This window comes from Columba livia, chromosome 7 (assembly GCF_036013475.1).
Source record: "Columba livia isolate bColLiv1 breed racing homer chromosome 7, bColLiv1.pat.W.v2, whole genome shotgun sequence".
In the NCBI taxonomy this organism is placed as follows: domain Eukaryota; kingdom Metazoa; phylum Chordata; class Aves; order Columbiformes; family Columbidae; genus Columba; species Columba livia.
Window position 1 is genome coordinate 18424103 of NC_088608.1, and position 17253 is coordinate 18441355.

Here is a 17253-nt window from a genome sequence, read left to right on the forward strand (position 1 = left end):
TTACCGTGTTGTGGACATTTTATGTAGTGAGGTATTTAATCCAAGTCCAGTGGCTGACACTATGCAGAATTTGATGTTTCCAAACTAAGTTTTAAGTTGTGCATATGTGTAACATCTTGCCAACCCAAGCCTCCATGTACATTTCTAGTATTCAGATTTTTCTTACTTTGAGAAAATGTTTCTTATTCATAAATTTTTAGCTTGTGGAAATAAGGAGGTACATGATTCTCACAGATATATTTGATTGTGTAAATCAGGAACGATTGTATTGAAATTCATGTTCTTATAATATGACAATTAACATCAATACATTATGTGTAAAATTACTAACAACTCTACATTTTAGAAAATCATCCATGCAGTCTTAAAAATCATGAAATTAACTTAAAAATAAAAACTTCTAAATATTGCACTTCACTTCTTTACATTTGCTGTGAGCTTTTAGAGTCAAAACACATTAAAGTCACACTCCAATGTGACAATAAAAATTCGAAATATGATTTTCTAAACAACTAAAAGCCAACATAATCTTGCAATTATATGAATGTGGACCTAGGTAATAAAAAAAAAATCCAAAATAAAATTTTGAAAATGTTGAAGCTAGAATTGCTCTTTAAATAACATTATTCTCAATGACAAATTCAAAATTAATTAATCATTTGAATATAGGTTTGGATTTCAGTTGCTCCATTCTTTCCTGATGTGTATCTATTGTTACACACAATACCTCCTCAATAGCGATTCCATTGAGCCCTGGTGAGAAAAATCTTGGATTCTCGTGGTTAGAATAATAGTTAGAATCAGAGCTCATACATAATTCAATAGACGGAGATCTTCTAAACAAGAAATGTAACAAGAAACAAGATGAGCCTCAACACTTCCCCCTTTCAAAGAGAAAAAAAGGAAAAGCAAAACCAGTTATGATGTCGTGACCATAGGCTCCAGTTGTCACTCTTTGACGGTTATCAACTCCAAATTCAGTCTTCTCTTCCTGTCTGGAATAAAACTTATTCCAGGTCGAATAACATTGGTTTATCTACTTGGCATGCTTAGAGAGGAAGAAAGCATCATTCAGTGAGAAGTAAAACATTTTATGTGGAATAAGCAATTGAAGCTCATGGAGGAATAAGTGAGGATAGTAGGGACAAAATTCAAATTGCCTTGATGAATGTGGTCTTTCAAAAGTGGAGAGGGAGTCTGGCTTCATTAATTTATTTTTTTCAAAATTACATTAGGGTATCACTCATACATGTATCAGACACCTTTGTGACCATAGAATTGGAGAAATCTGTGTGCTGTAACTTCAAACAACTGTAAAATGTTTGGGGCAATGATAACTTTGTTTTGTTTGGATGAATGATAAGATTCATGACAATTTTTAGATTTTTTCGCCTCAGTTCCAGAAGAGGTATTGACATCAGTCCCACAGAAAATATTTAGAAGCATCCAAGCTGAAGCAAATAATTATATTAGCTATAATAATTCTTATTAAGCATGGAAATATCATCACATTCTACACCAACAGAATCACAGAATGGTTGAGACTGGAAGGGATCTGTGGAAGTCATCTTGTCCAAACTCCTTGCTTAAGCAGGGTTATCTAGAGTTGGTAGTCCAGGATGATGTCCAGATGGCTTTCAAACATCTCCAAGGCTGGAGATGGCACAACCTCTCCGGACAGCTTGTGCCAGTGCTCAGTCATCCTCACAGTAAAAAAGTGTTTCCTGATGTTTGGATGGAACCTCCTGTTTCAGTTTGTGCCCATCGCCTCTGGTCCCGTCACAGAGCACCACTGAAGAGTCTGATTCCCTCTTCTTTACACCCTCCTTTCAAGTTCTTGTTCATATTGATGACATCCCCTGTAAGCCTTCTCTTCTCCAGGCTGAACAGTCCCAGCTCTCTCAGCCTTTCCTAGTATGAGAGATCCTCCAGTCCCTGCAGTCTGGCAGTCAAAGATATTCCTTTAATTCTGCATATAATCTTCTGTCATATGTTTTCTCTATTGAAATATAGGTGAGATAAAGCACTCAATGGCAGGCAGCAGTTGAAGAGAGCACAAGCGAGCTCTTGTGTGTTGCGGATCTGTTTGGGGTGTGTTGAAACTCATTTTGGCTAAAGTTTTATTGTCCTAGAATCAGATTCAGACTTATTTATGAGTGGCAAGTATCCAGCATATAGAAGGAAAGATAAAGGTAGACCCTCTAGTTAATCTGACAATTTAAACTGGCATAACATGAAAGAGGAATTTGGGTCCTTCCTCACATTACCTGTTTATTCCTGCCCTGTCCTGATCTCTCCCTGTGGAATGGTTTAAGAAACTGATACACACAAAAACTAATCCAGCAAAAAATCTGAGCAGCTGAAGGTGGAAAGAGACTGGAATAAATAGACTTTGTGTCGTAGACAACACATACTTAATCTTTATTTGGATCTTATCTGTGTAATATAGATCTCAGGATATGTTGACATTGGCATCACTAAATGCTGAATAAAACTTCTCAAACAATTTGAACAACAAATTTTGAACTCATTACAGGGAGTATAACCCATGCATTGTAGAGTTCACTTTAGTGGGGATTTATATTTAAAATTAACTGTCTTTGTTCTGTAAGAATGAGTCAAATTAGTTCATAGTAAGTAATATATTTTGTGAAATAACATATGTCTTTAATTTTTATCTTTCTGCCACCTAATTTGAGCACTAATCTAATACACTTTAGCTGCACAAATCCCACTGCATAGATTTTGAATTAGGGTCTGTCCCCCACTAGCTGTTCCCTATGATGGCAAGAGTAGTGTGGGATTTAGTTCTGTCACAAATATTTGACTCTTAGATTTCAATAACATCTTAATTCAGGATAAAACTTTCTGTGATTCAGCCTAGTTCCATCTTTAGAAAGAATTTAGAATGTACGATTTATGTGATAGTTAATTACAGAAAATAACTATTGCTATTAGCAGAAGGCCAAAAATGTTTCTAAGAGCTTTCACCATTTAGAAAAGAATGAACAAGGTCACTGGTGGTGATAATTCTGCTCCAGCAGCTCTTGAGCTCCATATAGAATAAAGATTATTTGTGATCATTCATCCTTTTCATACAGGAAAATTTTGCAGTCAGATTTGTTTGGTTGATTGTTTTTTTGTTGTTTGGAGGACATGAAGGAGGTCCTTACAATGGTTGAGAGAGAACAGAAGCAGTGAGTGATGATGAGTTAATTCATCTTTCAATGAGATTTGAAGTCTGACAACCTAATCAAGAAATTAGGATCTTGTGCTTTCAGTCATTGCCATGACACAGATTGTGTGACATTTTAATGTTGAAACTAGTGGAGCTGCAGTGGATAATTCATCATCTGTAACCTTATTACAGTTTCCAAGTACATCTGAAAGGTGATCTCTCAGATATGTTACATTGCTGGGTGAGTAGGACAAAAATTATTTTGGTTTCTTAGACTATTTATTGACTTCCTCATCCACAGTAAAGTTTGTTGCCTGTAGAAGTTTGAAGCTGACCAGTTCTGTGTCATTCCAAAAGTATAATGATAATTGAAAAATTGTTAATTACTCTTGTTTTTGCGACATTAGACTACTAAACACAAATCAGTGAGAAACTGATAAAGGATCACTTTGCAATTAGATTGACATTCTTTAAAGTATTTTTTTTTCCTAAGACGTCTTCTTTTCTGTAACTTGATTAAATGTAGACATTAGTGCTTTTAAAGTGGTTTTGTCATGGAAAATAGAAGAACAGCTTTACAGCTGATCATATCTGAGGTACTTTCTGATAGGTTTATATGTCTTATGATTTCCATTATGACATACAGACAAACAGCAGTACCACTTCCCATGATGATTACATATTCTCTTTCTTCAACCAATTGCTACTAGTTTTTCTTCCAAACACTTCTAATTTGGATCACCCTTCTGATGGTATAAGGAACTCCTTGCTATTCTTGAAATTTTAATTTACTTTTCTAATTTTCTGGTTCAAAGAGTATTACTGGAAATAGTTCTATTGATATAAATATTTTGGTCATTAGAAATCATCACAGTGGAAGGAAGACCAAGAGTGACAAATGTAGTGGTGTAATCCAGTGACCAGGGGCCAGTTGCTCACAAAGGAACTTTACCAAAGCAATGATGAACCTGGCCTTTATTTGATACAGCAGCATTGCTGGTTCTGCACCTTCAAGTTAGGTGTGCTCTCTGCTCTACTTGCATGATCAGTGTGACCAAGAAAACTTATCACAGGTGTGAAATCAACAATTTGCTTGAATGCTCACAGGAGAAGGTTCCATAAATTTATATATAAAAATTCTGACTTGCTCTCCCCTTTCATAGTACTGGGTAAAACCCAAACTAAAAAGGAAACTGTCCCACATCCAAAATTTTAATTAACATGTACAGTTGCCTAAACACTTTCCAAAGCTTGTCCCACTTATTTACTTCTTTAGACTCTTTATTCAGATGCACAGAAGATCCATGGAAAGAAGGCGGGGAGAGGAAGAGGGAGGACAGAGATAGTAAAAAATACATGCATAACTTAAAAAAGGATCTCAAACACTAAATATGTCATCTTCTTAGGTTAAGCATCACAGGCATGCTGTTATCAGTGCTGGACTGATATCATTGGAATGAAGGGTGGAAAAGAAGGCAAAGAGAGTTTAGGAAAAACAGAACAGGATAGTTTTAAAAATACAAATAGTATCTTTGAATCTTCAGGACCAGTGACATATTTCATGAAACAATATACACTGCAAATAATTTTTCTGTAATTTAACTTTGCCAGTGTATACCACAGGGATATGATTTAAATTATGCTTATTCTATAGACTCAAGATTTTTATCCAGATTAAAATAAATCCCAAATCCTGTTTATCCAGTCCGTGCATAATTATGTGGAACTATTTATATCAAAATACATTATGCAATGAAACATAATCAAAGAGATGTAGAAATGAAGCAGAGGGGAACAAATGAACAAATAAACAATGTTCTCAGCATATTTCACCAGCAGATCTTTAAAGCTAATTTTATGTTTAGCCATTTCAGATGAACATAAAGCATTATCTTCTGGATTTTCATTAAAAGTGTAGGATTTGTTTAGGAAATCAAGTTTATTTAGTCTTAGTGCAGTATTATTCCTGAGGTTAAAATCTTTTTTTTATTATTTCACTTTTCCTGAATTCTTAAGTATATTACTTATGATAACTAAAAACATCTTTCGAAACATTCCCTAATATTATTTATATATATATATGTATGAGTATGTGTGTATGTATTGCATGTACATATATATATATGTAAAATGTAAATTGTTCATGCATTTCATATTTCAAAAGAGAAAGAGGACTGAGTTTTCGAATTTTATTCAGTTTTCAGTCATGAAATTAAAAAGAAAGACATGGGATCAAAATCTGCCTTCAGACATTTGCAGAAAACTCCCAGTAAATATTGACAGGAGTCAAACACATTTGTCTGAGGACAGTATTAGCCCTTTGGTGTGTAAATGCAAATATTTCATGCAAAATTAAGTTAATACTGCATGCAAGTCCATCTCATATGCAGATGGCTTATAGCCAAGAAAACGGCATCGGTGCTTGTGCTAACATGCATATACGGTTTGAACTAAGAGCATTCACGCAAAGGAAAATGCAGAATGATCAGCATGGCAACTTTGTCAGAGTGACATTCCTGCAGAGCAACTATCTAATGCAAACCAATATGCACATGACCTTTCTTGGGCAGAGAAGCATGATTTGAGTTGTGGGGTAAAACAGCGATTAATAAATGTGGTTAGTTTAGCATTTCTTAATGTCTAATTTTTAGTAACCGTTTTGCCCCACATCTTATTCTACTTGGATTATTTCCCTTTGTTATCTATCCCTTCATCATGCAAAAAGTTGCAATTAAAATTAGAAAGCATTGACCAAGCTCTAAACCCAACAGATAACATGGATATTCTCCACACTTTATATTGGAATTAAATTTGATATAAATACCTCCTGCTCTTACCAGTGGGTGGTGTTATTCCATGTATTAAGGTATGAAGCAGACAGGAAAGAGATAAACCTTTCATAAGTACAACATAAATCACACAATTCTTATATTATCCTTGCACTAAGTGTAATAAACTCACTTTTAAAGAAAATTAAGCAACTGCCATGAAACTTGAGGGACAGAATTGTGAACAGAATAAGAAATAAAATATAATAAAACGAGATACTAAACTCGTTGGGTTTTTTTCACGTTTTATTTAAAACAAAGCCTCCATACTGCCTCACAATCATATTGCAGAATATGGGCTGTTTAATCCGTTTAGTTAGTATTTCATGTTAATGCAAATCCAAGACTAATTCCAGAGCACCACTTCCTGCATTATGCAGATTTTACCCTGACAATATCCAGTTTTATTTACTATTTTGTGCAAAACAGGTTTCTTAGTACATCCGTTACTGATAATGAATTAGTCAAGGAATACATGGTTTTGTAATATCTTCAGAAATAATTCAATGAGCTACCTTAGGCCCAGGCTGCACCCCCTGATCCTGCAAAGCACTGAGTACCCCACAGTCCCATTGCCATCGGCAGGAGATAGAGCCATTCAGTGCCACGCAGGATGAAGCTGCTGATGCTGCATCCACTACAGTAATCCCCGGCAGAGGTTTGCGCAAGTGTCCTTGTCCTGCGCTGAGCGTAATATCCCTTTGGAGGGGACACTCGTGGAAGAGAGACGTGAAGCCCAATATATTTAATTTGCTGTCTTACTTTTAAGATCTACTTTACTTAATGGTGACCATAAAGTTAAGCTGTCAGTGATTCAGCATTATTTCTGCTTACTGCATTAAAGTGTACCACTCTGTCAGTCATTCACAAATGTATGTATAGATACCACATGAAAGCTGTTTGAATTTATGTCAAAATTTTGACAGTTCATTTCCAGTTAAATTGTTACAAAAATGTATAATTTTCTTCTTCTTGCTAACTTTATGCAAAGCTCTGCAAAGTCTCTAATCTACAACTCAGGATAGCTCTGGAAAGCATCCTTTTAGAGACAGATTCACAGATCCTTAAGATGCACAATGCTCTCAGTGTCTTCAAACCTGTGTCAGCTTTTCAGAAAAAATGTTGCGGTCTCCAGACTATAAGCCAGAGAGATAGATGCTTACTTTTGCTCATCAGCAGATTTTTATTCCTTTTTAGCTGGCCACGTAATGTATTTTTCTGTAAGAAGCATCCACACTTTGTTTCTTTGCTTTGGGTTCTTTTGTTAGTTTTTTCTTTTTTTTTTTTTTTTTAATCAAAACCAGAAAATATGAGTGTTGTACCTTGACACCTAGAAATGACATTCTGCGGTTTGCTAAATAGTTAGTAGTACTGGGTTGACTTTCAGTGAAGAAATATGTGGTTGTGAATGGAAGTGAACTATTGTTCAGACTATCATATGACTAGAATATTTAATTCTGAAAAGAGCTAATCCACCCTCCTGCTCCTCTCTTTTACCCACCCCCTGTATAGGATTTTGAAAAATAATTGATTTCCACAGGTTTGATAGAAGAGTAACTCTGTAGATACCAACAAAGGTACTCTTGTTTGATACTGGAAGTGTAAAATCAGGTGGAGGAGCAAACAAAATTCTGGAACAGCTATGGCTGAAATAAGAAACCTATGTGTTTTTGTTTTGTTTGTTTGTTTGTTTTGTTGTTGTTGTTTTTGGTTTTTTACCTTTTCTTTAGCTTATCAAAGTCAACTGCAGTTCTCAAGCTTTCCCATGCATAGTGAGAGTTTAGATTTCTGATGTAGCTTCAATAATCTAGGCAGCTGTTTTGACGCCAAGCTTGTAATGGCTTGGTTTTCAATAATTGCTATGTATCCACCTTCTGAAGCTTGTTCTTTTACAGATCATAAATAATGAAGATTTTTAATCTCTCATGCATTTATCTATTCCTCTGTATCTATGCCTGAAAAATAAAACAACATACCATGTTCATGTCAATGCCATTGGTGTATGTCCATGCATGCTGGAAGTATTCCTCAAGTCGCTGCCGCAGAGGGTTGGGGATTTGATGAAAGCGTATAAACTCCTTTACTCGCAGCATCTGCATGTGATAACGTGCAGTTCCCGAGTAGAGTCTTTGGATTATTGCAGATACGTTTCCAAAAATACTAGCGTACATTAATGCTGGATTAAATAGAAACAAAACTTACTGAAGTCATATCATTAGGTTTTAGGGGTGATACAACTGTTCTTATATTGCACCTTGTATGCAAAACAGCTGAGACTAGTAACATCTTCAGAAATGTGGTATTGATTTACTTGAAGATTTTTATTGATTGATTTTATCAGTATCAACTGATCATAATCAAGTTGGTAATATTTATCTTTGGAGATTTGTAGTCCTCAATTTAGTGTTGTAAGTTAGGTTCATCTAATTTTATGGGCTTCGGTTGAACTAAGAACTAGGAACTCAGATTAAGTACAAGAACAAAGCACAGAGTTAAGAAGGTGCACATACATTTATAGGTTCAGGGTTTAAATCAACAAATAAAATATGATTATCCAAAAATGATGGGCTATAGTTTCCTAAATCCACTCAAAACTCAGCTTCCTGCTCTACACAGGATTTGATTACAGACACTGATACACAATGCAAAACTTCTGACAGTTTGGATAACAGATTTTGAGTAGTCAAGCAACTTGACTGCATCCGGACACTGCATGACTCACGACACATTTTTGCATATAACATTGCTTTCTCTGGGAATTTGCCCTTCCAGCTGCATGTTTATAACCTTGTTAGCTTAGACTGTTAAGTCATTTGTTCAAACACTGAGAAAAAAAGGAAAAAAATAATCAGATAAGACTACTTACAGCCAATCAACATGACACAGATGGAAAAGATTTTCTCTGAGTTGGTGTTTGGAGACACATTTCCAAATCCTACACTTGTCAGACTGCTGAAGGTAAAATAAAGTGCTGTAACATATTTGTCCTTGATGGATGGTCCAGAGCTTGCATCGCTCTTATTGTACTGCTTTCCTAATTGTTCTCCTAAAGAATCCAACCAGCCAATCTTGTGAGCCAAGTAAGGTCTTTCTACATTTCCAATGGCATACCAAATGCAAGCAAGCCAGTGTGCAATTAGTGCAAATATGCACATAAGGAGCATCAGAACTGCAGCACCATATTCTGAATATCTGTCCAATTTCCGTGCTACTCTCACCAAACGCAGCAGTCTAGCTGTCTTCAGAAGACCTATTAATGTTGTTGTCTGTAAAAATAAGATATAAAGAGAAATTGATTTTCTCTGTTAGCAAATGTATTTCTTGAATAGCCAGCATAAATAAACGAGTGCAAATTCCACTATTTTGGGGATCCAACAAAATCAGTAGATTAACCCATTTCAATGTAATCTTAATTTCATTTTTTAAAACTGTCAAATTTATTATGAAAACAGTGAAGAAAACAATAAGAAATGAGCGTTTTAAATTAAGATATATTAAAGTTGTCCTCTGCTGAATACTCTTTCGTTTTGAATAGTATTCTTGATCTGGACTCTTCAATACACCCTAATGAGCTTAAACGATCCATTAGATTAATGATGTTTTGGCATGCTTAAGTCTGTAAGTTATTGGAACTACTCATAATTATGTGACTGGTCTTGTAAGTAATAAGTATTTATGATGTTTGAACAAAGCTGTGTGACTATATTCAGTCCTTAGAGACTCCTTGCAATGCTGTGGCACGTGTTCTAGAAAACAGAAGGAATAGGGCAGAAATGCCTCACAGAGTAAGTATCTTATTCTGCAAATATTTCTACACTTTTTAATGATCAGAATACTCCATACAGCCAAAAGATGTATAGAAAATCACGGGAAAGTTACTGTTACCAGATGTGAGATTAATCTTTTTGCATCTTTCATGATGAAGCTTGCAGGTGTAGTGGTAGAAGCCAGCAAGAAAAGTACTATACCATTAAAAAAAAATATGGATCAGTTATAAACCAGGAACAAATTTCAAGCTTTTTAGTGCAGACCTGCTCTATGATTCATTGCAGCTTCTTTGAGGCTCTGATCTCTGATTCTTAAAGGAAGCTGAAGTTTATTAATGTAAATTTACAATTTTCAATCAGTAAATCATTTTCATACTTGTTAATTCCTTATCAAAGAGACCGACAACATTGTCAATAGTCATGACTCGATTTCAAAAAGAACATAGCTACCTTTTTCCCTCCATTAAGTCTGAACATATATTAAAGTATTCAGTAAATGTCAAGACTGAATAAGATTTAATATTAATAAGTTTTTCTTCTTTTTTTTTTTTCTTTTTAATATGCATGTATATTATATAACACTTAACTGGAAAGGTTTTCTGAACCTTACAAACCACGCTAATGGTAGTATGTGTCACATTAAAGCTTTCTTTCAGCAAGTACTAGACTAGTTTTTATGTTTTATTATAGCCTTGCATTTACCATGTTTCTGAGTAAAATCCCAAAGTCCTTGGAACAAAAGAAGAAGCTTTCTTGGCTGCATGTGTCAGCAGACAGCTCAATATGTTGTTCATATTTTCTGAGTAAATGAGCAAGAGGATAATGTAGGGTAACACTGGCTAACACTCCTTGGTTCGACTTAACATCACAGTGAACAATTTCAGGGTGAATTTCTCATTTCCACGTAAAGAAGGCTATTTCATTGATTGCGACCTCAACAGTCTGAAAGACCATATCCTCTAAAAAGCTATGCTGAGGCTGAGCTTCAGCATGTGAATATTGCCAATGACTACTTGCTTTTTTTTTTCTTTTCTTTATTTTTTTGGATGTTGTTGTTTTTCCTGTTTTGTTTTGTTCATTGTTGTTCCGTCTTAAATATTTATTTTCCTTCAAGAAAAAGAGCAAACTTCTGAAAAGTTAATGTTTGTTCTTAATGGGTGTCGGAACCATTTTATTACAGAGTTAGTCATAACTGTACACCATGGAAGAGGCAACATATTCTTACAGTGCCCCTTAAACAGATCAGAAGGTAGATCATGAATTGAAAATATGTCAACAGTGTTCCACCCAATTCCTAAATAGAGCCTGCTTATATTATGCATCTTCAGTGTTGATCCCATGCTTAGTGTGAGCTCTGGGGTCTGTTGGAGGTGTATAATACAAGCAGACTCCATCTCTTCAGGGTGAAATCAGCATAAGTGAGACTAGATATGCTTTAAACCATCAAGAAAAACATCCTGAGTTGGAATTTTCTATGACACAATGGAGAGGCTTTGACATTACAATACAGCTGGCAGCAGGGGCAGAAAGCATGATCCCTAGGTTTTGGTGTACTTTTACATTCTGTCCACCTCTCAGTGTAGATGTGGCCTTCACAGAGTAACAGTCCACCTCCCATGTGTCACTTGGCCAGTGACAGAAGTACTTAGTGTCAGAACTGTGCCTCATGCAATGTAATTTCCTTGGTTTGCTGGAATACTTTGCTCAGCACAGCACCCAAGGAGGCAAAGGTCCTACTCTATCAGTTACCCACCTCGCCCTGTCTGGTAACCATCTGGTTTACTATCAGCCATAATAATTTTGTGTTGAGTCTGCTTCAATGGAAAAAAAAAAATCAAAATTATATTAGTTCCCTATTTTAGAAATTGGAAAGTTAACTGTCTTACTCTGTTGCTTTTCTGCGGCTGACAAAATATGGCTCAAATGGAAACATTCAGATAGTGCTGTATGTGGTATTTGGACTATTATCTCCTGCCTTTCCTAGACTCAGTTTGATATCAAGGTGTTTTAAAGCTGGATGAGCACACATGGAGCTCTCTTTGGAGCTTATGTTGTTTAATAAAAAGTCTCTTCAATACAATCATTTGTAGGGGTTCTTATCTAAAGAGTTTCTGGACAACAAAGAAGGGATATTTCATAAAAAAGATAACCCTTATGACTTTAAAAAAGAATCTATTAAATGAAAAATGCTCCATTCTGACAGTTTTATGATTGCTTCTTCTTACTAAACTGTCACAAAGTGATCATTGGAGAAATATGTAGCAATGTAGGAAGCAAACCTGCAGTAAGTAGCAGCTTAGTAAAAGTGACTGACACATTCAATACTATGAATGAGAGAGAAAGGTCATAATGGTGTGGTGAACTGGTCATAATCTATGTAGTTTAATTGCTGCTTAGATAAACAAACTAGTTTTTCCAGATAGTGAAACTGTTCAATTACTAAGTTTCAAGAGAATAAAGAATTAATTTAATTACATCTGCAATACTGAAAAAGTCATTACATGGTCCAATAATTTCTGTTCCAGGTTCCACGCTTTTGTATATGTGTACTCACCTGCCAGAAGGTACTTGTTTGCTAGTAATCTGTAACATTATCTTATGTTAAAGTTATTCCTTTAGCATCACCTTAGCACCTGGCACTTTACTCTTAAGGACGTCTGTAACAGGGGAGGTGTGGAAGAATGATGTTCAGGGTCAAATCCAAAGGCCACTCCTTCAATGAACTTTGGAATTGGTCCCTGTTGTAATTCTTGATGTTCCACATTTTGAATCACTGAACATAATTTTTGGCAGTGATGAGTGCTCAGTGATCAGAAAGGGGTGCAGACCACACCTGAAGGGGAATGATGTGGTCCAAGTTAGAAGTAATGCCATTGTCAAAACATTTGTTGTTCATGTGTCTGTGCTATCAAAACCGCAGAAAAAAAATCTGCAGAAAGACTGAGACCTACAACAGATAATGAAAGCAAAAGGTGATCAAAGTTTCTTTTGAATCTCTGAGGTTTTTAGCCACCTACTGAATAGAAAAGTTATCTTTTGGTAAGAGAACTATTAACATGTTCTGTCTGTCCTTTATCTTACTCTCTCTCTTCTTATTGCATTCCTTTAAAAACAATCATTTCTACTGTGTGCTATTACCTAACTGTTTCTCTAGATTCCTCATTTACCTTGAGTTTGTACAGTCATTCAAATTAGTAGGAATATCACTATTGATTAGGAATACTACTATTGATTTCTATGACTGCTGAATTAGACAACATTATTATAATGATTTTTCAGAAGTATGTGAGATAGGAAAACATTTTCATTATATGAAGACTAAGAAAATGAGTTTCAGAAAAGCGTGACTGACATTCAGCCTACTTCTGAAAATTTCAAGACACTCAAGGTGCGTGTAGGAATGTGCCAATTGTTTTAGAATAACCCTTAAAGGCATATTTAAATAAATTTACATTTAATTTGTGAGGATACCTAGAGTATGCTCAGATTTAAGATCAGGCTTTTGGAGTGGACATAAAAATGTTTGCTGACACAACAAATTACTAATAAAAATACATAAATTTTAAAATGAAAATGTTTTTGCATTTTCTGCATCATGGCAGGGAGGCATACAGTAGGATCAGTAACTTTTCATACTAAAGGCTGCTGATTAATTTGTAGTTTTCATCTTTCTCTTCTCAGTTAATGAGATGCACATATGGTCAACAAAACTGTCTGCTTCCCTTATGTCAATATGTGCAAAATGTTAATTTTAAGAAATGGATTTGTGTCCTTTGGAAAGTGAATGGTTCATATTTTGCTTTATTTGCTGGTTTTTAAGTTGGTTTTTTTTTAACTGCTGTATTCTATGCACCATGAAAAACCCCAATTCTCTGCTTATCAGTTCACTTTTCACAAAAAAAAATATGCTATAACTTTAGCCCTTCTTAAATTTAATAAAATTCTCTGTCAGGAGTCAGAACTGGGTCAAGTATCCAGAACACAGCGTATGTTTTATACATCTTTGTGCAATTTTTGGATGCATATATTGAATCCTGTTTTAATCCATTGAACAGACAGGGTAAGGACATTAGTCAAGTTTGGCAAGGTTAACCTCATATAAACTTTTTTTCTTTCTTTTGGTAGTCCATATTCTTGATAAAATAGACAACAGCCATATCTTTTTGTTAACTGGTGTAGTTTTCACTACAACTAATCTGTTTTACACTGAGTAAACATCTGATCTAAAGATTTTGATCACAAAAAAATATATATCAATGCTTTAATACCAACACAACACTTATATGTATCATGAGCAGTTTTTATAAAGTAACTAGCAAATCAAAGGAGAAGTTCTTAAGAAAAAGCATTCAAACAGATCCTTCTTACATGATATATTTGTTTATTATTTGTAAAGAGAGTATCAAATATGGTATAATTGAAAAATACTAGCTGAATCATAGAATCACAGAATCACAGCCTCACAGAATGTCAGGGATTGGAAGGGATTTCAAAAGATCATCTAGTCCAATCCCCCTGCTGAAGCAGGAACACCTAGGTGAGGTTACACAGGAAGGCGTCCGGGTGGGTTTTGAATGTCTCTGGAGTCGGAGACTCCACAACCTCCCTGGGCAGCCTGTTCCAGTGCTCGGTCACCCTCACTGAGAAGAAGTTTCTTCTCAAATTTAAGTGGAACCTCTTGTGTTCCAGTTTGAACCCATTGCCCCTTGTCCTACTGTTGGTTGTCACCGAGAAGACCCTGGCTCCATCCTCATGACACTCACCCTTTATATATTTGTAAACATTAATAAGATCACCCCTCAGTCTCCTCTTCTCCAAGCTAAAGAGAGCCAGCTCTCTCAGCCTTTCCTCGTAAGGGAGATGCTCCACTCCCTTAATCATCTTCATTGCCCTGCACTGGACTCTCTCCAGCAGTTCCCTGTCCTTCTGGAACTGAGGAGCCCAGAACTGGACACAATATTCCAGATGTGGTCTCACCAGGGCAGAGTAGAGGGGAAGGAGAACCTCTCTTGACCTACTAACCACCCCCCTTCTAATACACCCCAGGATGCCACTGGCCTTCTTGGCCACAAGGGCACAGTGCCGGCTCATGGTCATCCTGCTGTTCACCAGGACCCCCAGGTCCCTTTCCCCTACGCTGCTCTTTAATAGGTCACTCCCCAACTTATACTGAAACCTGGGGTTATTCCTACCCAGATGCAATACTCTACACTTTCCCTTGTTATATTTCATTAAAATTTTCCCTGCCCAACTCTCCAGCCTGTCCAGGTCTTGCTGGATGGCAGCACAGCCTTCTGGCATGTCAGCCACTCCTCCCAGCTTGGTGTCATCAGCAGACTTGTTGATAGTACACTCTATTCCCTCGTCCAAATCATTGATGAATATATTGAATAATATAGACTCCACTACTGACTCTTGAGGCACTCCACCAGATACAGGCCTCCAACTACCCTCCACCCCATTGACCATGATTCTCTGGCTTCTTTTCTTCAGCCAGTTCGCAGTCCACCTCACTACTCGGTCATCCAGACCGCACTCCTTCAGTTTAGCTGTAGGATGCTGTGGGAGACTGTGTCAAATGCCTTACTGAAGTCAAGGTAGAGAATCATTTAACTTGTTCTCCCATCAATGAAAGCTAATATTCTACTTTATTCTACTAAGGAAGATTTAATTTTACTTTAACTTAGAAAGACAGAGTGGAACTACTAAACAGCCTATTAACTGAGAAGCAAAAAATATATCAGGTTATACACATTATAGTAGTAACGATCAAATTTAAGATTTAAGATTTCTTAGTCATTTAAGCTTACCTCTTCAGAGCCGGAGCCAAAAATCAGCAGGTCAAAAGGTATTGCAGCTACCATGTCAATTAGGAACCAGCCTTTGAAGTAGTGAATTGCTATTTTTGCTGGATCACTTACCACTTCTTCATTCTGGTTTACATAAGTTGTTCTGAAGTTTATTAGAATGTCAATGATAAACATAATATCCACAATTAAGTCTACAACATTCAACGGGCTGCAAGAATATCCACACTCTCTTCTCTTCCGTTCCTCACTATCATTCAGAAGGAAGGCAGCAGAGTAAGGGGTGAATATGGCCGTGTATATTACCAGTAACAAAATGAGCCAGTCCCAGACAGCTTTGAAAGGACTGTAGTGCAATATGGTTAACTTGTTGATGCGAGGTGTTTGGAGTTTATATTCTGGCAAAACATCAGCCCCTAAGGATAGAACCTGGAATAAGAAAAATACCATGTCAATAATCAGGCAGTGTATTCCTACTTTCAGTAAACTTAGAAAATACAGGACAAACTTAGACAGTAATGTGTTGTAACTTTGAGGATTAAGATTCAATTAGTTGGTGTTTAGGCAAACTAAACTTCTGTGAAATTCAGAATCTCTGCCAGGTCAAATAAATTCCTTGACAATTTCACACAGTAGGTTGATTCTTGTTCCCTGTAGCGACCATTAAGTGGCATGTCTGGCCCAGAAAATCTACATAATCAAACAAATAATTATATTAATTTATCCACCACATGGCAACCTTGCCAGACTGTTCATGACCAGTGAATGACTTTTATTGCAGTGATATTGTATTCTTCTCCAAAAGTAAATCTATTATCGTTGTCTTAAATTCACTACAAAAGAATCTATGCTAATCAGAAAATATTTAGGCAGCCAGAAATAAAACAGTTAGAGAAGGGCCTGTGAGTGTCCTTGACAGCTATCTGCACTTTGCGTTTCGCGATGTGGAAACCTTTCATGCACAGACAAATTTCACTGAGGCTGTGTGACAAAGAATACTACTGAAATTTTGCCTTTTGCTCCAGTTCTACTTTTGTCAATGCCTAAAGCTTGTTATCATTCTTTTAAAAGAATGGATTTTTTTTTTATCTGTTAGTGTTATCTAAGTTGGATTTCAATTTTATTTGGAAGAGATTATGTTTGTATGCACTGCTTGATTTGCTGGCTCTGGAAGCTGAGATGTTTGCTTTGTTGCAAAGCAGCAGAATAGTGTGGGAACCAGATAAAACAAATTTCCTCCAGTCTGACTGAACTCTGACATGAAGGAACAAAACCTTTAAGGATAAGAAGGTAAATTACATTTTTGTCCCTATTCAGTGCTTGGTGTAGTTACAGAGACTGTCAGCAATGATTTTAATTATTGCCTTCCATGCTGCAAGTGCTCTCCAAATCCTGTGGGACTCAGACCACCACTTCATTTTACACAGACCAATGAACAAACATCAGACAGTGACAACCTTCAGTTACTACCCATTTGGGCAAGTGACATATTCAAGAAATTTTGTACCCATTTTCCACCAGTTACTTCTACTTATTCTTCATCCCCCCTGCTAATTAGAAACAAAGCTGTTCAGAAAATCAGATCTCTGAAAAGTAATTAAAATGAATAATTATACTGAAATGAAATTATGACTAGAAGGACAAATACCTTGTCAGCAACACTGTCAGCTTCT

At 36.1% G+C, this 17253-nt stretch overlaps 1 protein-coding gene across 4 annotated transcripts in view; it reads right to left on the reverse strand.

Annotated features, from left to right (window-relative positions):
- The window catches only part of KCNH7 (potassium voltage-gated channel subfamily H member 7), a 228201-nt gene that overhangs the window by 36207 nt on the left and 174741 nt on the right, over nucleotides 1–17253 (reverse strand). For all 4 annotated transcript variants that reach the window (XM_065068678.1, XM_021290922.2, XM_021290943.2 and 1 more), the window contains 3 exons: nucleotides 15584–16009; nucleotides 8873–9272; nucleotides 7983–8182 (listed from right to left, as the gene is read on the reverse strand). In XM_065068678.1, coding sequence (XP_064924750.1) covers nucleotides 7983–8182; nucleotides 8873–9272; nucleotides 15584–16009 — 1026 coding nt within the window. The remainder of the gene's footprint in view (nucleotides 1–7982; nucleotides 8183–8872; nucleotides 9273–15583; nucleotides 16010–17253) is intronic.